Here is a 24,217-nt window from a genome sequence, read left to right on the forward strand (position 1 = left end):
TCTTGATACGTTCAACATGATATCGAAAATAAAGAATAACAGACACGGCCACAAATCTCACACCGATGAAGGTACCGGCATGATGCATTGCTAACGAAATTTTATTTATGAGTGCGTGAATTGCGCGGGTCTTGATTTGTTTCAATTAAAAGACCCTTTCCGACGGAAGGGCAGCGAATTTATCGAACAAGTGTGAGATTTTCCCTTCGAAACAATTAACACTCGTGTGCGCTGATTCGTTGTAACAAATTGGGAATGATGTTTCTTAGTAATATATCTCTCTAGCCTAATGCTGGAAAGCCTTTCTCTTATGACCCTTGCATCGGTTCGTGAGGAGTAAATGGTCCTTTTAAACAGATTGCCTAAAACATGCCTTTTTCTTGCTTTAGAAAGTCGCCACCGAAGCTGTTCAAAGTTTTCACATCACATTTGGGGTGAAAAATTTAACTTAATTTTTCATCCATTTTGCAACACTTTAAAAAAAAAACGGCAATGCTGGCGCTAAACGTATGCGCTCCGATGGTGCACCGTACGATAAAGCCGTAATTGGCTTGCCATATTAACCGAATGACCGGAATTGGATTCGCAGCAGATTGAAGATTGCTCCTTTCTCTAACAGCAAAAACTTATTAGAGACAGGAGGGTGGGGAGGAAAACGGCCCACCAAACGTGGCAACATATTTTATAATCTCGCGTATAAGTGCAGCAAACCAGACAACCAAAAAAAAAACGGTGTACGAAGAAAATCGCTAGAGATTGAGAGATCAGATGGAATGAGTGGCCAGTTTTGCTTCGTTCCATTTTAATCTGTTTTTCTTCTCCGGGAACGATCAGCACGATCAGGTGGTGGTGGTGGTACAGATCGCTTCAAGAAACGATAAAAAGGAAGCATCCGTCTCATGCAGCGGATCGTGTAAGAATCCGGACATTTACTCGCGTATCGGGAGAAACCGGCTGCCTTGAATCGGGGCCATGGAATCGTTGGCAGCGGCACGCGTAATGCGAGTAATGTGAGGTGAACAATTATGATCTTCCATTACCTACTTTCGATCAACCACAAATCCAAACTCTTCCGTTTGCTGCGCTTGTCCAGACTTCCTTTTTTGGGTGCACTTTGCGCGATCGAAAGCGGGACCAGTTTAACAGACACATCAGGTACGGTCAGAATCGCTCCGCTTGTAGATGGGGCTGTACTCCCAACTGGAGCACGCTCAGAAGAGGGCAGAATTTAAATTGCAATCGGTACTGTCGACGGAGCAGGGGCAAACAGAATAGCCAAGGGAACTAGTTTCTATCCCGCCAGGCTGTTGGTGGCTTCAAGCCTAACTGGTGGCTCGAAAAAAAAACCGATCGAGGTCAGCTGTTGTGCGCGAAGCTGACCGTAAAAGGCTATAAAAAGCAAGGAAAGTCTGCACAAAACAGGGGGAACACACCTGTTGGCGGACAATTTAATCGCGCAGAAAGCTTTGCGGATAAAAGCTTTTCCTGTTGCGTACAGTTCTTGGTTTATAGCTTCGATTTTTATAACCTTTACTGCTAAGGATCTTAACCTTAGCAAATAGTAATGGATGCCAAGTAAAACCTTTTTCTGATCGCTCCATGAAATGTTGGACGAATTTATGACCATTATATAGAACGAATAATAAAGCCACAGCGGCAGTAAGTTCTGATCGGACGTAATCTTTGACCGAGATTGCAGCTGGAAATTGGGGACACGTTGGATATTAATGGGATTTTGCTACGCCCTACTTATAAAGGCGCCCTGATGTGCCGCTTTAAGAGTGTCAATGTTACTAATGAGATTACTTTTGCTTCTTCATTTTACTATTTCTGTTCCTTCTCACAGGTGCTTTTAACGCTTGTCTACTATAAACTAACCGAAACAAACGGTTTGCCGAGCGCGAAATGGGTGAAACCGATGAAAAGGAAACCGCACCGGCGGCAAATACAAACGATACGCAAAAACCGGAAACGCCGCAACCCAACGCGGACGGTCCAGAGGTAGAGGCAAAGGAGACGGAAAAGCTACTTGGAACCGAGGTGGAGGAAAAGCGTCCCCCCGTAACACCGACTGGTGACGATAAGCCACAAACGAAGGCAAGCAGTGAAAATGTAGCCAACGGGGAGGAAATCATCAACATACCGGAGGAAGCGGTCACTGGTGGTGGTGGTGATGTGACGGCGGAGAATGGAAAGAAGGACACGGCGGACGAAACGGGCAAGACGGACAAACCGAATAAGGTGCAGGCGGAAGAGCGCGAAGTAAAACCCAAGAAAGTTCCGGCCGGTGCCTTCAAGCTGCCTGGCTTCTTCAACAAGAACAAGGAAAAACCGAAGGAAGCGGACGGTGCGGACAATGAGCTGCTGGAGAAGAACGGTGGCGAGAATGGTGGTGGTGATGGTAAGGATGCGGCCACTAAGACAGCTGATGAGGGTAAACCGGGTGCAGATGATAAACCGAAACGTGCCGGTGGATTCTTTGCCAATCTGAAGCTACGGAACCCATTCGCCAAAAAGGCGGCTACTCCGGAGGGAACTGGTGAGGCGGCGGACAAAGCGACCGAAGAGGAGGAGAAAGATGAGGTGACGGCAGAGGCAACGGATAAAGCGAGTGCCGGCGCAGAAGAAGCCGGTGGTGACGGTATGGAAGAGAAGAAACCGGTAGAAGAGGAAGCGGAAGTGCAGGCACCAAGGAAAGGATTGCTGGAGGCGCTCCGTGTCCCACTGGCAAGCATCATCCCGAAGCGATTCAAACCAGTGGCAAGTGGTGATCCGGAAGATGATATTGAGCTAGGCAAGACGCCTAAAAATCGGGCTGGGCTTGCCTCGATGGAGACGCTGGACGATTCGCTGAAGGATGCAGACACGAAGGATGCGGTCGATAAGCCCGGAGTGAATGGAACGGATGGCGAAGCGTTGGTGAAGCCGGAGGATAAGGAGGCGAAGGATAAGGCTGCCGAAGCGGAAGAAGACGCACAGGAGCGTAGTTTGCTGCAGCGGGTGCAATCTTATCGGTGCTCAGTTGGTAAGTTTAAGGAATGTCCTAATGAGTTGAAAGAGCTTTGGGAAATTCCAAGTACTCATCTCAGACTCTTATCTGCTATTTCCTCTTCTGTCTCCTCTCCTTTAGATGACATCGCGATCATTGCAGGTGTGGTGATCTTCCTGATCCTGGTGGCACTGATCATCGCTTTTACGTTCGTTGGCAAGAGTGAACCCATCACCGCGCCGGTACGCGACGGAAAGTACATCGAGACGGTAACGAATTGTGGACGAGTCGAAGGTATTCTTGAGGATGGTTCTTTCGCCTTCCGCGGTATCCCGTACGCAGTGCCACCGGTTGGTCCGAATCGCTGGAAGGCAGCTCAACCGATCGAAAGTATTGAACATTGCTGGAACGGTACGCTAAAGGCACATAACTCCACGCCCGTCTGCTGGCAGATCTACGCCGACGGTAAGGTAGATGGTGCCGAGGACTGTCTCACACTGGACGTCATCACTCCGCACGTGCGCTACGACAATCCACTGCCAGTGGTCGTACTGGTCGGTGCCGAATCATTCACCGGCGATTCGCCGGGCAAGTTGCGTCCATCCACGCGTTATGCTCGTGCCCGTGATGTGATCTTCGTACGACCAAACTTCCGGCTGAATGTGTTCGGATTCCTGGCGCTGGAGCAGCTAACCAAGAGTGCACACCCACCGACCTCCGGTAACTACGGATTGACCGATCTGATTGTCGCGCTGAAGTGGATTCAGCTGAATATCCCGCACTTCGGTGGTGATCCAAAGTCGGTAACGCTGTTTGGACATCGTGCCGGTGGTACCATTGTGACGGCACTCGCATCATCCAACAAGACGACGAAACTGTTCGCCCGCGCCTGGGTATCGTCCGGTGCGTCCATCTTCCCGGGCAAACCGCTGGCCGACTCGGAGAAAGAGAACGCACTGTACATGAGTAAGATTCGCTGTGAGGACACCAACTGTCTGATGGAGAAGGAAGACGAAGATATCCTGGACGCGGTACCCGATGTGTGGCGCCGTACCTTCCCCGATCTGCCGGCAGCGGACGAAAATGCTACAGCCCGACATGAGTGGCTGGTGCTGGATGGGAACATTATGCAGCAGCATCCGGCCGACGTGTGGAGTGCGGACGTATCCAACAATGTACGGTACGTGATCGGTTCGACTACGCACGAAGCGCACAACACCAAGCTACACCTGAAGTACACCGAGTGGACTCCGGAACTGGTAACACGCCACGTGAACGAAAGCATTGTCGGTAAGCTTGGCCTTACGGAGGAGGCACTCCGTCGGTACAACACCACGTATCAGGGGCTGGTAGCGATGGTATCGGATATTCGTACGATCTGTCCGCTACTGACGATCAAGCAGAAGCTTCAAAGCTCTCAGTTCTACGTCGTGTCACAGACGGGCGGTGAGCTGGGCATTGCCGATGTCGATTCGGACGTGCAGGCTATCTTGGGACGTTACGAACCGAAAACGCCCGAACAGCGGCGATACGTTTCCGCTATCCAGCAGCTGTTCTACCACTACGTGTCGCACGGTGAAATCAAGCACGAGCTGCGGAAAAAGCTGCTCGACATTGGCCAGGATGCGCTGCCGACGTACAACGACGAGAACTGCCTGTTCTGGATCAAGAATGATGTTGTGCCGCGTTACGCACGGTTAGATTAAGAGATGCCAGCGCGGGGAAGCGAGCTAACCAAATATTCAACGACAGCGCGTGGACGAGACAGTGAACAATTGGGTTTGGAAGGAAGACACGGAAACAGTTCTTATAGCGGTTAAGAAATTGCGGATATTATGAACCCTACAATCTTTAAGACACGACCAGTTATACACTATATACAGTTATACAAGTATATAATCGTAGTCGAGGCGCCAGTATTCAAGATGTAAAAAAAAAGAACGCGGGAACAACACACAGCCGTACACAACTGACTTGCCAAAAACAAAAAAAAACCCTTTGAAACGTAACAGCACTCCCCGATCCGATAGCTCAAAAAACGAAACAAAAAGGGAAGCTCTTAAGGGCTTTGTGGATAAAAAGGCAAGGATGTTTCCTTGTTTTTCCTCCCCGTATACACCGTAGCATGCCATTTTTCGAACCATGTTTTAAAGTAGCGCTTTTTAGCAGTGACGGTAGTCCAGTTTTATTGTCGCGTTTGAGACGGTGGAAAGGGTGAATTTTGATAAAAAACAATTTTTCCATTTCGACATTTGTGTTGTACTTGGATAAAAACAAGTGGGGGAGTGAACTTATGAACTAGTAATAGCTGTAGTGTTCAAACAGTGACAGTATTCTAAATGTGGCGTGCGATCATCTGTTCAAATCTGCCATCCCATCAGCTTTCATCCTAAACGCCGCCGCACTCTCTCTCTTTCTCTTCATCAGTAGTATCATCAGTATGATCGCGTGATTGATGCAGGCAGAAGATTTCAAAACAAACGTGGTACAGATTTTTTTTTCGATATACCGCGCATTGTTATATTCGTATTCGGTAGGCATAAGAGCATCGCTTCTGTGTAATAAGAATGGTTTACAGAGCTTCTCAGCTGGAGCTATATAGCCCGGAGGAAGTTTGACAAAGCATGGTGAACTCTTCTAGCTTGATTATAATTTATTTTGTTCAGCAATTATGGTAGAAACTAACCTCTCTAGAGAGAAGTAGAGAGAACTAGAAATAAATCGTTTTTTTCCGCTCGCTAGCTTCAAATTTGCTTAACAGTAATTAAACTTTTACACAAAACCGGTGGGTAAATAAAGGCTGTTTTGTACTACTTTTAAAGCGAAGATAAATTTACAAAAAAAGAGCAAACAGTTCATCGTAGTGAAGATGAAGAACAAACTAGACGACAAAGTAAAGTATCTCAATTTTTTTTAAATCATACACAACCAACCTTATAAGCAGCATACATTCTAGAATTGAAGTAAGAGAACACACAACAAGACGGTCGGCTGTAGGAAAAAATGTGAGAGAAGTGAAGAGGAAACTACAAAGACGAGGTGTAAGACGGTTAACTAACTAAACAGTAGTATGATAATACAACAAAAAAACCGCTAGTGAAAGCATATGATATACATATAGAGAGTGCAAAGTGTACACTACCGAAGTAAAGCCGAAAGAGAGGAAACATTAGAGACGATTTGTACGATCGTGCAGGATCAGCAGGATATGCGCACGATCGCCGGATGTGATTAGATAACTAGGGAAAGGAAACAAAATACAGACGAAAGACGATGGTGGTGTGTAGTGAAGGTAATTTTAGCTAAAATATAACTAAAAAAACCAACTCACCCATAAAGCATAGTGCAGGCGAACCGCATCCTACGTGTATTTGTTGTAATTTATAATCTATTTGGTAGTTTTTAATTACGATATATGTACTATTTTACGAACCCCTTCATGATGCTACCCTTTCCTTTTAAGGTTCCGATTACGTTTTTTTTTTGTTCCGATTAGTGTGCAACCTGCCTTCTCCCCCCCAAAAACTGTCTATCCTTCTATGGCTTGCGTGTATGTTTATGCTATGTAACTATTCTTTTACATTTTATTTTTTTTTTAAATTTTCGTCCATTTCTAACTCTAATATCCCGTAATGTTCCATTACAGAGCGATAGAAGAAGAAAGGCAAAACGTTTGACAGTGTCTCGAGTCAGATGTTACTTGTAATAAGTGTTGCACTAGGAACCTAGATACTAACTATCCTTGCGTTCTCACGGCAGATCGTTCGCAATAAATCAGTCGCAAATCCACAATACTCAACCACAATGATCCTTCTTTGCATTTACTTTGAGTCAGTCGCCCCCCGGGGGAAGAATAAAACAATTAATAAACGATCGTTTCCATTCGTACTCAATGGCTCATACCGCTCGATGGAAGTGTAATGTTTTCTTGTGTGGAAAGTGTTTCACAAAACAACCAATTTACATTTACAACTAAAACTTTTTGTTCACATTTCATACCGATAGCAGCATAATGAGGTATACAGTTTATGCGCGTATAATCTGAGCGTACAAAAGCGATTGCGATTGCAGTATAGAATAAAAATGGTGAGAAAACATGAAAGAGCATGAACGAAAGCATAAGCGCAAGATAGGAGAAATAGGAGAGCGAAGAAAGCGATGCAATGTGTAAAGTCTTAGAGCATGCTACTAAAACAAATGAAATGAAGTAAAAATATACACCCTTGTTTGGAAAGTAGTAATTGTGATTGATAAACAGCAAAAAAAAATCCGAAACCTTTGAGTTGAAAATGGTACGAACGAAATATGTTTTTGTTTGTTGTATTTACAACGCATTTGACACCCCTGGCTTTGATCGTTTTTTCAAAATGTGTTAAAAGCCGCTTCGTTTTCTAAATTATTAACGTTATTTGTACGTGTTTGCGTTGTTCCATAAAAACACCCAAGCTTATTATTTTAAAAGTAACACATATATCTATTTATTTCTGCAGTTCAAATCAAAATCAATAGTAAGCGCGAACCCATCATTGTGATGCATTCGCACACCGTTGCATCAACAAAATTGTCCAGCAAATCCAGAAATAAATGGCAGTCAGCACAGTTATCATACAGTCGGTAGTTTGGAATTTCTTTCGGTTTTCCCTCCTTTTATTTAAATGTACAAATCGTTCCGGACCCAGTCCGACCATTTCTTCTTACAGGAGTGCACGCGATCACTAACTGTGTTTGCGCGTTACCTCAGTGTCACTCTACATTCAGGCGGTAAATGCGGCACCGGCATTCGCTGAGTGCGGCCAGATACGTTTGTGCCGGTGTCGATAGCGTTATCGGACAAATGTCGAGTATGCCCTCGCCCATCGGTAGCTGTTGTAGCCATCGGCGGCCGCTATTGGTGCACCAGGTGGAAAGCATCTTTGCATCCTCGAGGTACGACGCTACCAATGTGTCCGCATTGTTCAGGTACACCTGTGCACTACGATACATGACGGTTTGTACGCGAGATCCTTCGAATGTGTGTTGCGTCTTGAGCGCAAACACACCGTTAAGCTTCTCGAGCGAGGCCAACACCAACGTGGTCGGTTTGTCTACCGTTGGTCGTACACTGATCAGTATGAGCCCGCTAGCCGGATTGTAGCTCATGGCGGTAAAAGCACCGGTGATGTTAAGCAGATGGCTTTCGACCTGCTGGGTCGGTGTGTACTCGTAGAACCAAACGGACTTAAGCTTGCACACCAGAAACCCACCGCAAGGAATCGTCGAGGTAGGTTCCACAGGACTGATCTTTATCACGGCCGTGTAGTCCTGCTGTACGTGCCCCACGCGGAATTCCTCCAACAGTTGGTCTGGCTGCCGAATGTCGTACACGTACACGGAACCACGATGGGATCCGAGGTAAAGGAAGTTGGGACGCTCCTTATCAAACGCACAGGACCACAGCACCGCATCCTGGCTCGGGGTAATCGTGCACTGAACCGTGCGATTTTGGATGGAAAAAACCTTCACCGTCTTCTCCATCGTGGCACACGCGAACAGATCGTCCGACGCGTCGATGGCAACGTCACGTACGGATCGGGACGATACCAGCATCGAGGTCGCACCAGTGCTCACCGTAAACTCAGGCACCTGCACCATCCGGATGGAGAAGCCGGGAAAGAGCGGTTGGGTGGACTTTTGTGAAATGAGCAACATCTGGTGTTTGGCCGAATATGCTAACGCCCGACAACCCGGTTCACGTGTTATCTCCATGTTCTTCTCCAGGAACAGCTTGTAGCAGACTCGACGTTCCGTCGACGATTCGGGTTTTTTGTCACCAAACAGATCCATCCCTCGGCTGACCGCATCAAACTTTTGCTTCATTGTGGCGATCACGTGGCGTTGGTGCACAATTTCCTCGTTCGCTATGTGCAGCTTCACGTTCAGGTCAATCACCTTCAGCTTCTCGCGGCTCAGCTCTTGCATCAGCTCTTCCTCGCGCGTATTGTCCACCGCCTTGACACAGCGCGCATAGATAAAGCGGATGTCCCGCATGGTGGCACGAGCTTTACACGTTGCGCAGCTACGACTAGCGGCCGGTTTATCCTGCATCCAGCGTTTGATACAGGACATACCGAAGAGATGGCCACACTTAAGCGATACCACCCGATGTTCGCCCGTCAGCGTCCATTCATCCAGACAGATCGAACAGAGCAATCCTTCTTCGTCGTCTTCCTTCTTATGGATCGTTGCGCTGGCGACTTTTACAGGTGAAACAGTTCTTTTCCGCTTTTCTAAAAGTAATTAAATGATGGAAATTAGACAACACGATACATTCCTCCTTAACCATCTCTTGTTGCTTAACTAACTTCGTCGTGGTGTAAACATTTCTCCAGATCGGTTTGGTGAACTGTCCGACAGTACCACGGGTTCAGAGGACTGACGATCCGGTGGTCTCTGGCGTGAAAGTAATTCCAACGCAATCGCTACAATTTCTTCGTCATCGTTGGCTTCGTTGAAGTTATTTGCGCGCGGTGCTTGTACCGCTCCCGGGAGATTGTTCGCTGTTCGTCCATCCGTACCGTCATTCGGGGTGGATCCTAGAGGAATCGGTTCAGTGTTTTCTCCCGTATTGCTTCCTTCGGTTCTGATCTCGATAGTGGCCTGTGCTTCCGGGACGTTGTTTGTTGCTTGTCGATCCGACTCGACGCTTGGGTTCGATCCTAGCGGGATCGTTTCCGTATCTTCCTCATCGTTGCCTCCATCCGTTCGGATCTCGATCGTGGCTTGCACCTCAGACACGTTGTTTACATTGCTCAGCAATATCACTGGCGACAACATACCCTGCTGCACGCGTGCCAGCTCGATTTCCATGTGCACTACCGGATTATCAAGCACATTGATTGGCCGTGGGAAAAACAAATCGTTCAAGCTATCATCATTATTGTCCTCGTTCGTTTGTTCGTCATAGCCGAAGGAAGAAGTAGGCGATTGCGTTGAATTACCACTGGTTCCCTCATCCCCTTCTTCGGATGTTCCATCGTTTGAATCCTCCATTTCGGGCGGTAAAACTTGTGCTAAAGCTGCATTTGTTACAATTTCAACTAAATGGACGCACTGGGACGCACACAAACCGTCTAATGAAAAAAGCGTAAACAAGGGAGATGACAGCTGCTATTTGCGAGCCAAAATAACGCAGTCATTTTTTTGTTTCCTTTATGTGCGTGTGCAGGGTGAATCGTAAAAAAACTATATGCTTTTTGTGTTTGCATTTTACAACTGTTCATGTTTTGGATATCATATTCATACAGAATATTTTGTTTTCGATTTTTTGCGTGGTTTAATTTAAATTTGTTTTCCCCAATTCAAAAAGAGCATCCACGCTATCGTTTGAGTACTTCCTCTATTGATAGGCGAACGGATGAAAGGAATTTTCAAATAAATTTAATTCGATTTCCATATGGAATATTACTTAAGCTATGTAATTCTTTTGTGCAAACGAAGCGGAAAGGCTTTGTTATCACATTATTAGCAAATTCCAGCTTCATGAAATAAAGTTCAAATCCAACCAACTGTCAACTCGAACACACTTTTGACAGCGAGTTTGACAGTATCGAGGAATGGTAAAAAGTTGGCTAAAAATGAGCTTTATTTTAAAATACCCGACCTGAAAATACTTGCAATTTATCGTAATAATATAGCATAAATAAATTTCGATTTGCGTAGAAAATTGTAAGCAATTTGTCTCACACTGTCGTAACATTCGCATCCGACATATAGACAAACAGCATATGCGTGCATCGACGCACGCACGAACGAATTCAACATATCGCCGGCCGTGATCAGCGCACGAAAGCATAGGGGGTTTCAGTTGCGTTCGGAAAGTTGTTGAACATAGTTCGTCCGCCGAGAGTCTGTTGTGCGTTGTGGCTATTTCTTCGGTAAACGACGCGTATCAAGGTGTTTGGCAAATCGTTCATCCGTGTGTTACTATACCGTTGTGATAATCAGGTGGTCACCATTTTGCTTCTGTTACACGCAGCTTGAAAAGCACGCATTAAAGCAGCCTGCAAATTGTGGTGCAGAAATATCTCGATTGTTTTGTGGTGAAAAGCTAATAAAAGCGTTACGTGTGAAGAGTGAAACAGTTAAGAAACATCCACGATCTTGTTACGTTAAAAACGCCAGAGCAAACAGGCAGGAAATACCCAATACCTGGTGGTGATTACAGCATCTCATCCATCATCATGTCCAGCAGTATTCAGATTACGGCCGACGACAAACCGGCAACCGGCTTGATCACACCAACCAAGACGCCGATACCACCGGTGTCCAGCATTCCCTCCAGCCCGTCGCATCTGCAGCTGCCGTCACCGATTATTACACGCCGCACCAGAACTGCTTCGACGTGAGTAAACCCTTTCCCATCCGACGAGGTCGAATCTAAATCGTTGAACATAAAATTCTCATGGCTGGTGCTACTGCGTTTGTTGCGTCAACAGCGCGACGCTGGGTATCGCTCACCCTCGGTAAAGCTGTTGTTTTGTGTTAGTGCTTCTGAAAACAAGATTGGAGACCAAACAAAGCGTCCGATAACAGACACAACACGGGGTCGACGAAGGTCAGACGCGTCTGACATGGAAGAAGAAGGTCTGGACAGCAAACTTTCCCACCCCTCGCCACAATCGGGTCGAAAAATGATGAGTCCTTGAGTAACAGATATTTGATTAGTTTTGGTCAATCCGGTTCCTAGGGTTTTTCGATTTCGAAAACTGCCCTGTCATGTCTTCGTTTATTACAACAACGCAAATAGTAGATGGACAAACTTTTAACCTTTATTATCTTCACTCGTAGGTGCGCGTACGATAACATCAAAGAAGATTTTGCGAGGGCAACTTTATTTGCTACCGCTAAAAAACCTTTTCGCAGGAAGAGCGACAGAAAGTGGCCCTCTTGCTCCATCGGCTATGAAATGTCTAACGAAAACACAACCTTATCGTCTTAAAAAGCCCACAATTTATGGGTTCAACGTGCTGGGTTCCAAAAATTCATAACCGGCACCGGAAACGTATCGACCAGACGTGGGTGGCCACCTACAGCGGTGATTAACGAAATGGCACGTTTTTCCAGGAATTTTCGCACATGCACATTTCGCACGGTGTGTACAGTTCATCTCCCCTTTTGGGGAATTGACCGTCTGCTTAACGATGAAGTGCGGATCATCCTCTGCCGAAGATATCGGTCAAAGTGATCCCCGGGGCACAGAGAGAAGGTGAATCAATTACGTGCTCTCCCTCGGTATTCCCTTGGTGGACTTAACTGCATCGTTCCATTGTATTTCTCTGTATCTTCCCGCATCGGCAGGCAATGGCTGGCTAAATGAGGAAACGATTTATTAATCACTGCTCCATTCTGTGCCTTCCGTTTGCCTTCCAGCTGTTCGCGCTCGAATCACGGAGACAGCATAACTTAATTTTGTACACTTGTAAGCTTCCGATAGGAGGACGAGGACGTACAATGCGGTACATTCCCCTCGGTCATTAGTAGGGGAGAAAAGAGGATAGAATGCGGCACAGCCACATGAGGAAGGCTCTTTAATGGGAAGGGCAAAATATGCCCATCGAAACGCAGAAGACGATAAAGCGATTAAAGCGGATGGATTCCCTATCGGCATACCTCTCATGTGCCGACCGTGTGACGCTTCAGTTGTACAAAGTAGCAAGTTACATTTTATTCCTCTTATCCCTTAAGAGATTTTTAAGTGCTCTTTACGGGATCTTCTTTACGTTTTCTCGTGAGATAAAGAATACATTACTTAATTAGGGTAAATCATATCTGCTGTAAGACACAAATCTAGCGCCTAGATGTAAGATTATAATTGAAAGCTTTATAGTTGATTCTTCGCTGAATCAATTAGCAAAACGTGGTTGAAAGCTAAGGTCAGCCTTCCCCAATGGAGTGATAATTGTTGAGTACAACAAACGAGACTTCTTGCTCAGTGGATCGTCGTGTCGGAAGTTGCGGACAGTTTGTAAATGCGTTAATTTATACCTTATTGCTCGTATATCAAGCTGAATAGCTTCCACTGTTTTATTGGAAAATTAACACCCTTGAATAAACTATCACGAACCGGTTCACCGTTTGCACGCGAGGGCAGGCTTGTCGTTTTTTTTTACCCTTTAAGGCAACCCTTTTTTCTCAGTACAATTCAATTTGTCATTTTAAATGGCCAAGATCGATACAGGTTTCGTGTTCGGCATGCATCGCAACATGCACTTGGCCCGCTGGCCCCTCGTAAAGGTATCAATATTTATTAGGATTGCATGGATTTTACGTCGATGAAAGTAAGCTCACACGGTACGGTGGATTTGAGCTGAATGTGTGGAGTAGATTGCGTTCGTTTCCGGCAAGCCCCGGGATTTACGATCGAAGGAATTAATAATGTTATGCAACACGACAATGGGGTTGTTCCGCCTGGGTTGGGATTGCTAATTTGAACCATTCTTACATCAAAGGGAATGCACCAGATGTGTTCGGGTGAGTTGCTGATTTGATGGGGAATTTGATTTGATTCTACAATCAATCGAATTTAAGCGTTCGAGCAGTTTCATCGATCCAGCTTCAAATCAATAGTTTTTGGGGAGCTATCGTTTAGTTGCGGGATTGTACTGATTATACGAGAATTGCGAACTGACAAACAATATTAATTATTGCAAATGGTTACCGCTCAAGGATTACTTTTTCTTTTGCATCAATAATAAAACAATGTGTTAATAATTCGATAAACAAGCCAATTCACCTCCATAACGAGCAAATAATCTTTTTACAGAGAGCAACAATGCCCGTTCGCGCAACCGTAATAAATCCTCTTAAAAAAGGTGCTAAACTTTGATGGAGCCAAGCAGTGTGCCCAATGGAATCGGTTTGCTCGCAAAATTGGGTCTTTGAAATTCGCGAAAAACGTTGGAAACATCCGAAGGGGCATGTTCCGGAAAGCATCGCGCACAAGTGTGCTCGATTCGTGCTTTTGAACCCTGATACGGTTGCAACTTTGCTCGGTCGGTGCCAAAAAAGAATAGGGCCAACCATCGGAAGGCATGGTGCAGGCAAGAGTGCAACAACAAGAAGGAAAAAAACCCCACAACATTTCACCCAGAGCCGGGCGGAAGTGCTAATTGTTATTACATATACTCTCGGCAATAGTTTCACTGTAGAAAGAGTTACCGCGCGAACGGTGGTTAGATGAGAGGAATATTTTCCACGGTTTTTCTTTTCATTTTGTTAACCTCTAAACCTCCAAGCGTCCATCGAAACGACACTCATAATAGGGTGCCGGAAGTGGCCGGAATTCACTGAAGCGTGCTATGCAGTGCTATCATAAATCGAATGAACTTTGGGCAAACGTTCGATGATATACTATCGGATGGTAATAAAATGCTGTTGGCCTAAATTTTCCACTTGCCCACTCTTTACAACCATTATGTCGGTAGGTTGATGCGTAAGTTATGGATAATTCGTAAGGATTTTTGTCACATAAATAAACCATTTTTTGAATGAATCATTTTAAAATTAAATTCAAAGCTAATCAATTACTATCATGTCTTGCAGGACAGGGCATGAACATACTTAAATTATCGGAACGAAGATAGAAATATGTTGTGAATTTTGAAAGACCCCAAAATCCAATCGAATATACTATTCCAAAATGATTTCTATAATGATAATAAAAAAACCATCTTTTTTTATTTAAACATCTGCAAACACCTTCTAGGCATAAGCATTCTATCGTTGATATTGATGTGGAAAATTGTCATCACCCGTTGGACGCGGGTTTCTTAAGCCTCTCGCGTGTGCTTCGTTCGAATAAAAAGGTAATAAAAGACTCCTCGCAAATTGAAATTTGCTCGAAGCACGACTCTACGATGCACAAGATTGGTGCCTGGATAGGAAACGATGCATTCGGTGCAGATGGATCGTGCCTGGCAACCAAGTCGATGGAGGAGGCAACCTGTTTCGGCGCTCAGCATCCACTCGGCGATCGACACATTCCCTCTTTTTTATCGACAGCATATTGGTGCACTGGATGTTGGAAGATATGTTTGCCATTCCGTTGGTTGCTGTTTATGTCGCATAGCGGATACTGCTGCTGCTGCTGGTTTCTTAACAAACATCTCGACCGTTCTTAAGTACTTTTTTTCTTCGTTGGCATTCGGTTTTTCTCTCTCTCGGTGTGTAAGTCGTTACCCATTGGAAACATGGAACTTTTCTTACGCAGCGATAGATCTCGTTGGCGGCCCCGAGAGAAAGATAGCATTTGTTTGGATTGCCTAACGCCAAACAGAGGATGTACACAGGTTCTGTTTTTACATCCTTCGGTTTCTCATGTTCTATGACACGGCGGAAAAAGGTACAAACACATTCGTTGTTCGGTGAGTGTATACGCACTAACCGGTCTGTTTAAAGTCGGCGACTGCTCTAGTTACGGTTGGTTGAAGAATTTGTCATGACGCAATTTAAATATACAGTAGAAAATGGTATATTTTAAGCCTATGGAGTAAGAGTGGAGAAGGAAAGAACTGTTGTTGTTGTTGTGTTGTGAATCGTTTGTATGATGCAACATATGGTCGGGGACGTTCATTGAACTTGAATACATGTACCGAAGGATGTTTAATGTCAAGGTTTATACATTTGGTTTTGAACATGCTTTATCTAATAAAAACTTTGTAAAAATTTAATGCAAAAGAATCATTGTTAAATAACTAATCGAAGAGCAAAGAAACACGACTAGCGGTATGATGCAATTGTCTGTTTCATTACTCTTTATATCAACAGTGACAAACAGTTCGTTATCTGTCCCGAATTAGGGCATGGGAGTGATAAACCACCACCACTTCCCTAATCAAAAGTTACAACCCACCTTTAAATGATGTTCAAAATCGATGAACCGATGTTACCGATCGGCCACTAGTTTTACGATGATCAAACATATGCTTCCCTCCTACTTTTGGGACGTTGTTTTTTCCTTTTCGCTTCTTGTTTAGTACCATTTGACGTGTGTTCAATTTTCCAATCGATAAGTGACCTTTCCCACCTTTCCCGAACACTGAGCCGTTTTTCCCATGTTAGGCTCAAATGGCGATGATAATCCAATTGGAGCTATTTCGAAGAGAACGTTGTTGGTGGGCCCAAAATTTCGGTCCTTTTACCATCGGGTAGGTTTGATACTGTGTGTATGTGAGAGCCCCCCTTCGGAAGCTTATTACGGGATGTCACTTCGGGGTATGGAGGCTCAATTTATTTCCGTAATGTTTTTTTTTGTTGGCCTTCCCTTCCACTTGTTACATGCTGCTGGTTTGAGTTGGTTTCTTCATGCAAGCTTGCTGCATAGTGTATAGTACTCAATTATGGCCGCAAGCACAAACAATGCAATGGCGATAGTCTGTCACAGGGATGTGGAGAAGGTGCAAGAATTGGTGTTTGGTAGTCATTATGTTGGCTTTTGAAAGTGATTTTGAATAGTTGATAGTTGTGAAATCACGACCACACCTGTTCAATGTATATAGCTTTTCCCACCTGATTGTGGCCACCAGCGGTTCAATCCATTCGATAAACACTTTATGACACCAAAGTCAAATATTGCATCGAATAAAATATTAATGCATGTTGGTGCATATAGCGCTGGGATTGGATCGCTCTTGTATCCATTCTTTCCAGGTTCGTTATTAATCCATATGTCAATGCGTGTTGTGTCAATTTTCCAAACGAGGTAAACCCGAAAGCACCATTCGATCATTCCATTGGAAAATATTGCAATTTTCCATTTGCCGTTAGAGCATTCCGCTTCACACCGTCCGTAAGGGTTTGAATTCCTAGCGAAATAACTTCGCCGTAAATTATTCAAATGTATTCTGATTTATACAGCTGCGTTCGTCGAGTTACATTTGATAAGGGTGTGTGTGTCTGTTATAGAATGCATATGCATAATAGAGCACATGTTTTCGGGTAATCGTGTATAATAAATTATGTTTTTTTAGTTTTATTACCTTTTGAATGGTAAAATTTATTGCTTTTCTTGTTGTAAATTAAATATTAAATGAGTAAATCTCGACCTAGATCTTAGCTCCACAGATCCATGGATCTTTTTTAATAGGTTTAATCACAGATTGCCCTCAAATAGATTTTCGCCTTTAGTATCAAATTTTAGTAAAAAAAAATCATGTAAATTCCTTTCACCTTCGCCCTAATAAAATAAATAAAACAAATAAATACGCCTGGAAGTATGCAAGAATCTTGCTATAAAGTCTGTTGCGATTTTTTTTAAATAAAATATAAACAAAATGAGTTTAAAAGCAACTAAACTATCCTTTTTATAATAGTAATCCTTTTCTTTGTGTGATGTTTGACGTGATGACACGTGTTTCTTTTGCGTTACGTATTCAGTTGCGTTTTTTCCAAGGTTAATAGATTGCACAACAAACACAAAGGTTTAATGCTGATTTGGTGTGCTGCTGCTGCTGCTGATCCAACAGATTACGCTTCTTCATCTACTGAATGTGCTGCACATGTTAACAACAGAAACATCACGTTCATGTGGAATTAAATCCAATCTAATAAGAATCGTTACACGTGTAACAAAAAAAAGGGGAAATCATAAACGCATAAAGCTGACGCAGCAAATCAGACAATTTTCCGGGACGTTTTTTTTTTGTAAAACGTTTATTTCGTTTCTACCACAGCAAAAAAATAGTCCAATATCGCACATTTCCCATAGCGCAATTAGTGGTGCGTGATGGACAGTTTTTGGATGGTTTCGTTTCCTGAAGCTGGCCATGATGTGTGGCACGTACACATCAAAACACATGAATGTAAAGGCCAACGCACAACAGGATTAAAATCCCGAAATGTAAATGACGTAGCAACAATGCCAGTTTAAAAAAAAAACCAGACAGGAAAATGTTGCCACCGCACACGTGTGCACGGGACAGGTGTGAGAATGGAATGATGGTGAAGCAAAAAGGCTTTAGGACATTCGGTTCCAATTTGTCTCGCACGTCGACCACACCCCGTCGACCCATCCCGTACCCGGTGAATTGTCAATTTTATTTATTTTAGCTTTGCCAACTGGTTGGTTTTTGTTTTGTTGTTCCATTTGCATCAGCTCCCCCAAAGGAAACGCCTTTGGGGTAGGTTGCGTGAACGACACTCTACGTACTGTTGGACTTACCTTGTGTGAGCCTTCCATCAAGCGGAGGTCGGTAAATTTCACAGACCATCCACGCCTCTTCCACAGGGAGTTTGTGTCCTGTTTGCAAAGGATAGAAAATTGGATTCACTTTGCTCGCGCTGTGGGATATGATGGTGCACGACCTACAGAAAAACAAGGAGTTATGATACAAAAAAAAAAAACTGGATATAAAACACAGACCCCAAGGAACAAATGGAATGAGAATTTTTTTCTCCTTTGTTGTTGTGTGCCTTCTTTTCACCATCCGCTTTATCTGCAATTGGGTGGTGGGTTTGTGTCGCATTGCTTTACCTCCTCAATTCCCCTTTACCATCCATGGATTGAAGAGCAAGGAGCAAAAACCGAAGAACTGCTATTGCTCCATGCTCCCATAGGGCAATCCATGCGCATGCATATGCATGATGCGCATTGCATTGTCTGGTAGGTTTCCTGGTTCCGTTTCGGTACCGACAGTTTTAGTATCGAGCATGTGACGGGCTGGTTCCGTGTCCAGCATGTAGAGCCTCATCTATCTTTCCTAGGTCATACTGGCTGAACTTCCCGCCGTTAGCAGTGGAGAAGGTCCAGAATAAATATCATTAGTTGAACATTTTCCACCTCCCAGGGCATTTACTCGTGCCTCATGAGCTGTGTATATGTAGCGTTTTTCCCCGTACGGTGGAAAGCGTTGGCCCAGAAAAGGATTCGCGTTTCTGACTGACGGACAGATAGCGACAGCGACGTTGGTTCGTACACGCACCTGCACCGGACCGTGGCCATCGGGGGTTAGGTTGCGTGTGCGAGTTCTAACAGCGTGCCAACCGCAGGCCACAACATCCGCATAGTCCATGTCATCCAAGGACTTCGAAGTTACAGCACGAACTTCCGGTAGCTTAACCGTTCCACAACGGACGAAGCCATTGCCATTGCCCAGAACCTCCGCCCGAGTGACTTTTGGTGAAGTTTTGAGAAGCATTGGGAAATAAATTTGACGCTACCTTCCGTATATGTATATATCTGCAATGCAAGGTAAAGTACTCGCTATGTTGGATGTTCCCAGACGTGGAAACACTCAACTTTTGGACTTGGATGCGCGTCACCGAGCAAAAGACTCTCCCAAAAGCAAAGAGGAGCAGCTATCATGTTCCCAGGTGTCTTACTTTGATGCTTGTGCCAGATGGATGGATGCAAGATACGGACGTATCAAGATGAATGGATACAAATTTACCAACTCCACAGGGGGTGGATGCTTCCGGTATTATTTGATGATGCCGCACAGTTCCGGTCAAGGAGTGTATTTTTGTGTGGTAGTATATTCGGTAGCTCCCTGCTGGGTTGGTACAGAAATATATCTAGCGAATAGCACAAAGGATGATCTTTGGGAAGTCGTCACGTCAGAGGGTTCCTGATGCCTGAGTACAAGCGCGTTGAAATGTTGAACTGAAGTGATATGACGCACTGATGGTGAAGATGTGATAAACCAAACATTGAGTTATCGATTGGAAGAAAGACGACATTGGAATGAAGTTTCGCACTGTGTGAATACTGGTTCCAGTTATCATGAATCTTTAATTACCTTGGGTAAAATGTGTCCCAACGTTGGAAGTTTTAGTAAATGAACTTACAGTGTTAGTGTATGACATTAATATTGTTGTACATCTTCAAGATATTCAAAGATTCCTCCATCCTTCTCTAGACAAGAAACGAAAAAAGGCAGAATTTCGCAACTCTATAGACACAATTCCAGTTGATTGTCGCCCCGAAATATGTAGCCCAACAGGAAGCATACTGATGTTCGGTTATGACCTCGCAGCTATTCTTCAAGGATGAGAAAGGTTTTCCCCCCCACAAAAAAAAAACTTTCCTCCCACTTTCAGTAAATTTTATTGCTGATGTTTCCTTACTGTGAAAGTTCCTCCGACGGAAAGCTACCGCCTGACTTTACCATCCGCATGGTGTTCGTACGCAGAAAGTTTTACGTAGGACGGCAGCTCCAAGATCAATTGATTTATGACGCAGAGGGAAGAAAACGGATGCCCACGCTTCTTGCTTTTTATGTGAAACTTTATTTTTTTTGCACCTTAGAATCTGAATCGCACGGAATTATATGCCGAAGGTGACATTAATTTTAGCAATACCCCGTCCGTTGAGGACGAAAGGAGTGTTGGGAAGTACGATGTAATTCATTATGCATGCTAGACCTTTATAAATCTACACGTGTTTATGTTATTCCTTGTAATGGTTAAGCAGTACAACATAGTAAAAGCTGGCTATTATTTGAACAATAAGTTACAATTTGCGATAAAGCTTTTTTCTAGTTACACATGGAACGTATCAAAACGATTTATTTCGTTTCGGAGTTATAGACCTTCACAAAGTTATAAAAATTTTCTCGAGAATAGAAAAACGTATAGCATCTGTAAAAAAAATCAAGGTAACTCTTCGACTTTGAAGACAAGTTCTTCGACTTCCTAATACAGGAAAAACGTGTTTGTCTAATAATGCGTACACATCTGGACACACGATATTCATAGAAAAAATAAACAAACAGCCTCAACCTCACACGTCACAAGGCACATTTAGGCCAAGTTTACGTTAACCCGAGATCACATGTCTTCTGAGCAACAATTGGAAAAAAGAAATCTCATTTTTCGACGAAAAAATACGCAAGCTTCGACGACTCCGATTACTGTGCATGGTCTAAGGAAGAACCTCAGCCTTAAACAGGTCTTGTGTAACTTTTTTTTTATGTAAAAGAAACATAAAAAAACATTCTTGAATGAAGACAGTAATTTGGTTTCCAAAAAAACCGCTTGAAATAATGAATAATAGATTTATTTCTTCACAAGATAATACTGCACAAGGTATATATAAATATATCTTCAAAGTTCGACGTATGAAACGGTTAATAGAAATGCATTCTAAATGAACAATATATCAACCAACATGTCTTGGGGGTAATGTTTTCCAATGAAAACCTTTTATGAAACTATTTGTCGATGCTGTAATAATATATTCCCCTTGAAATCAAAACTTTTCTGAAAGTTGTCTAACTCTCACCTACAACCTTCCGGTTCGATTTGAATGTTTCATATCTGCACAAGATATGGTCCATTCCCTTCTGTTTGGATGTTGTAGACCACAAAGTCAACAACAGTGCGACTAAGTCTCTCAAGTCGATCTCTCTCTCTGCTATCCCTTCATTTGTTTACCGTATTCGTTTGCATGGGATGGGTAAATCTTGGGCAACAATGTGCCAATGGCAGGCACCACCAATTCATCCGACCGAACCGCCCAGTGAAGGAGCAAAAATCGATACAAACTGTAAAGCCCGCTGGGCTCCCCAAGTACGCCGCGGATCGGTTTTAATCACCCTTCCAACATTGTGCCGGGGTGGTTTTGCGGAAAAGTGTTACGAGCGTCCTAAAAATAGTACCCGTTCTACTACGCTTTTCATCACACAAATACCACCCCCAACGGGGGTGGGAAAAACCCGTTCCGCTGGGGCAGTTATATGGTAATTTGTCTCACCGTTTGGCAAAGCTCACTCGTGGCAAGTTATATTGTAGACAAAAAAAAACAACATTGCCTCATAATAGCGAAAAAGGTACAATGTTGTTTGCAAAAAAACAAAATCGACCATGAAAATGAGACAGGAAAAATAGAGGATATAAAAGTAAGGGAAAGAAGAGAAAGAGAGAGAAAGTTGTAAAACAGGAGAAAGCATTAATGTGATGCTGGGCGTCTAATGGGTGTGTTGGACGTGATGTGCTTGTGGCTACTCGTGGAAACAACACACTTCACGTCCTTGCGCCCGGGGCGCATTAAGCTCTTGAGCGGAATCCGATTCCGGCAAGGAGTCGATCGTATCGTGGCCTCTCGAGGTTAAGATGAAAAGCATTTCCTTTTTGGTAGACAAGCCTATGCGATTAACCGGCACTTATGCCCAGGCCTAGGCTAGTAACGGTTGCCATCGGTGATGGAATACTTCTTTATTTGCAAAAGCCATCTCACGGTGGGAAAAAACTGCTTCACAATTCACAGCATGGAAAATTAGAATGGAAATGTGCCGACCTAATTTTACAGATGGTTAACTTTAGGTGAAATGTTGTTATCACTCTCTGTTCTGTTTTTTTGTTTTTTTGGTGACAGATCCAAACATTGGGTGGGAAAAAATTTCTCTTTTTTAACTTATTTTTTCTTGTTCCTTACGAATTATCCCACGTCTATTGCAGAGGGACCAGAGTTGCGTTTAAGTAAATGTTGCTTTTCCCACCGCTCGTGGCTGCATTTGGCGGGTTTCCTTGTCCGCTGCTGACAAAAACAAAGTCATGCAAAAGGCTCAGTTTTGGCTTACGGGTTGATTGCTTTAGTCGTGCCGGGGTGTGGGTGTAATTTTCCCGATTGCTTCCCCCCTCCCCCCCTCCCTTTGCAACGCTGCCACCGGATGGATGACGCACGCACGATCAAAACAAGAGCGCTTCCTTGTCGACACGCCGGTGTGGTGTACAGATTGAGAACTGAATTGATGGCAATGATTTACCATTTTCTCGTTTGTCACCACCCGATAGATAGCTTGTTCGCGGTTTGGTATACGGCTGAAATTCCAGACATCGCAATTGAACAGCTTTTTTTTCTCGCGAGCCAGACTTTTTCCATCATCTCACGTTTTGGGTTTCTTAACAAGTATTTTGTTTTTGCTGATGATTGGTAGCATGCTTTTGGGGTCTTTTTTTGTTGTTGTTGATTCTTCGTGAAAAGTTTTTTTTTGCATTTTCTTGTGCTTTGAATATTCAATTGCTTTCTTAAATCGAAAATTCTTTTTACAAAAAAAATTATACATTGGTTTTTACAAAAATTGGCTGACAAAAAATCTTTCTAATTTATTTAAATTTAAAATTTGTAAAATAAAACAAAAAATCTTCCCAAAAGTATTATTAATTCCACCACATAAACCAATGTTTATGTACCTTTCGATCGTAAAAGGTCATTTCATTTTATCGTTTTTTCCGTAACGTATCGATATCGTTCGGCACAATTTATTGCCGCTTGTTTTTTACTCCAACATCGATCAATACTTCACATTATTGATTCCAATTGCGGTGCGAGAAAGTTACTTAAAAGTCAATATTTATTTTATTATGGACAAATCACTCAAGTAAAACAACGAGTTTTCATCATCAACCCCCCCCCCTTCCATGGGCGTAAATTTCGTATGAAGTTGAGACGAAATATGATTGATTTGGGTCATCTGTTACGTTTCGTGATGGACCCGTTTGCTGGTTTTTTTGGTGGGTTGTGGTTGATGGTTTATAATCCGTTCGTATGGTGGCATTTGTTTTGTCTTTTATATCTTTTAATAATCCTTTTAAGTAAAATTTATTGTTTTACGTGTTTGAAGGACAGTATCTATATTTTACTGGAGAAAAAAAGAGAAATTAATATATTAATACGGCCAGGCCGTTCTATCTGAATAAAAAAAAGAGAAATTAGTTTCTACAAGCGTTTGTCACCCGTCAATTCGGCATCAGTTTCCGGTTGCCTGAGTTGTTATAGAATCGAAATCGACCAGAAACATCTCGTTTCTCCTAATTTTGGGGGGCGTGTGGTTAAGAACTCACCCATTGATAGAGTGTCACTTCACGATATATTGCCGGTTCGGTTGTGGATTTACGGATGGTTTGAGGTTTCAGCAATTGAACCACCAGCTAGCCCCTTCACACACACAAATCCCTTTATCGCTTTTGGCTTTATCCTTTTTATCCGTTTGCCCTGGGTGGGCGGCTCAGGCGGTTAAGATGACATGAGATCGAGGACGCTGTCAAAATCGAATTCAATCAAATGTGTGCTTCACGTCGTGTGTGTTTGTGTGTTTTTGACGCATGAAAATTGAAAGCAAACCCTTTTTAGCTGCAAACCCCTCTCAAGCACACGAAGGGATTTCCAAAGGGAAACAGTTGAGATATCGGTGGAAGTGTTAGAGGTGTCTGCATTGCGGAGTTATTGTACCAAAACGGGATTTAATATTCCAT

At 43.6% G+C, this 24,217-nt stretch overlaps 3 protein-coding genes across 8 annotated transcripts in view; 2 read left to right on the forward strand and 1 right to left on the reverse strand.

Moving 5' to 3' along the window:
• The window catches only part of LOC125772120 (neurotactin), a 33,992-nt gene extending 26,766 nt beyond the window's left edge, over positions 1-7,226 (forward strand). For all 4 annotated transcript variants that reach the window (XM_049443522.1, XM_049443521.1, XM_049443520.1 and 1 more), the window contains 2 exons: positions 1,847-3,025; positions 3,131-7,226. In XM_049443522.1, coding sequence (XP_049299479.1) covers positions 1,906-3,025; positions 3,131-4,695 — 2,685 coding nt within the window. In that variant the 5' untranslated portion in view covers positions 1,847-1,905 and the 3' untranslated portion in view covers positions 4,696-7,226. The remainder of the gene's footprint in view (positions 1-1,846; positions 3,026-3,130) is intronic.
• A 147-nt stretch (positions 7,227-7,373) lies between these two features.
• On the reverse strand, positions 7,374-10,179 carry LOC125772124 (E3 ubiquitin-protein ligase RFWD3). The gene is made up of 2 exons (XM_049443533.1): positions 9,331-10,179; positions 7,374-9,255 (listed from the first exon to the last, which is right to left on the reverse strand). Exons 1-2 carry the CDS (start codon positions 10,016-10,018, stop codon positions 7,733-7,735), a joined length of 2,211 nt encoding a protein of 736 aa, XP_049299490.1. The 5' UTR covers positions 10,019-10,179; the 3' UTR covers positions 7,374-7,732.
• Positions 10,180-10,711: 532 nt separating this feature from the next.
• Positions 10,712-24,217, forward strand: part of LOC125772186 (cold shock domain-containing protein CG9705) — a 30,774-nt gene continuing 17,268 nt past the window's right edge. The window contains exons 1-2 of one of the 3 annotated variants that reach the window (XM_049443642.1): positions 10,712-10,921; positions 11,004-11,369. In XM_049443642.1, the coding sequence (XP_049299599.1) occupies positions 11,209-11,369 (161 nt within the window). In that variant the 5' untranslated portion in view covers positions 10,712-10,921; positions 11,004-11,208. Of the gene's footprint in view, positions 11,370-24,217 lie in introns of all 3 variants that reach the window. The other 2 variants (XM_049443643.1, XM_049443641.1) reach the window with 2 other exon arrangements.

The sequence above is a fragment of the Anopheles funestus genome, chromosome 3RL, assembly GCF_943734845.2.
Source record: "Anopheles funestus chromosome 3RL, idAnoFuneDA-416_04, whole genome shotgun sequence".
NCBI lineage: Eukaryota > Metazoa > Arthropoda > Insecta > Diptera > Culicidae > Anopheles > Anopheles funestus.

What these genes read in the sequence shown, in the direction of transcription:
- LOC125772124 (XM_049443533.1), bottom strand. Translation starts at nt 10,018, where the DNA reads ATGGAGGATTCAAACGATGGAACATCCGAAGAAGGGGATGAGGGAACC. An exon ending in AATGTTTACACCACGACGAA is followed by an intron (nt 9,256 to 9,330) that starts GTTAGTTAAGCA and finishes AATTACTTTTAG; the next exon opens with AAAAGCGGAAAAGAACTGTT.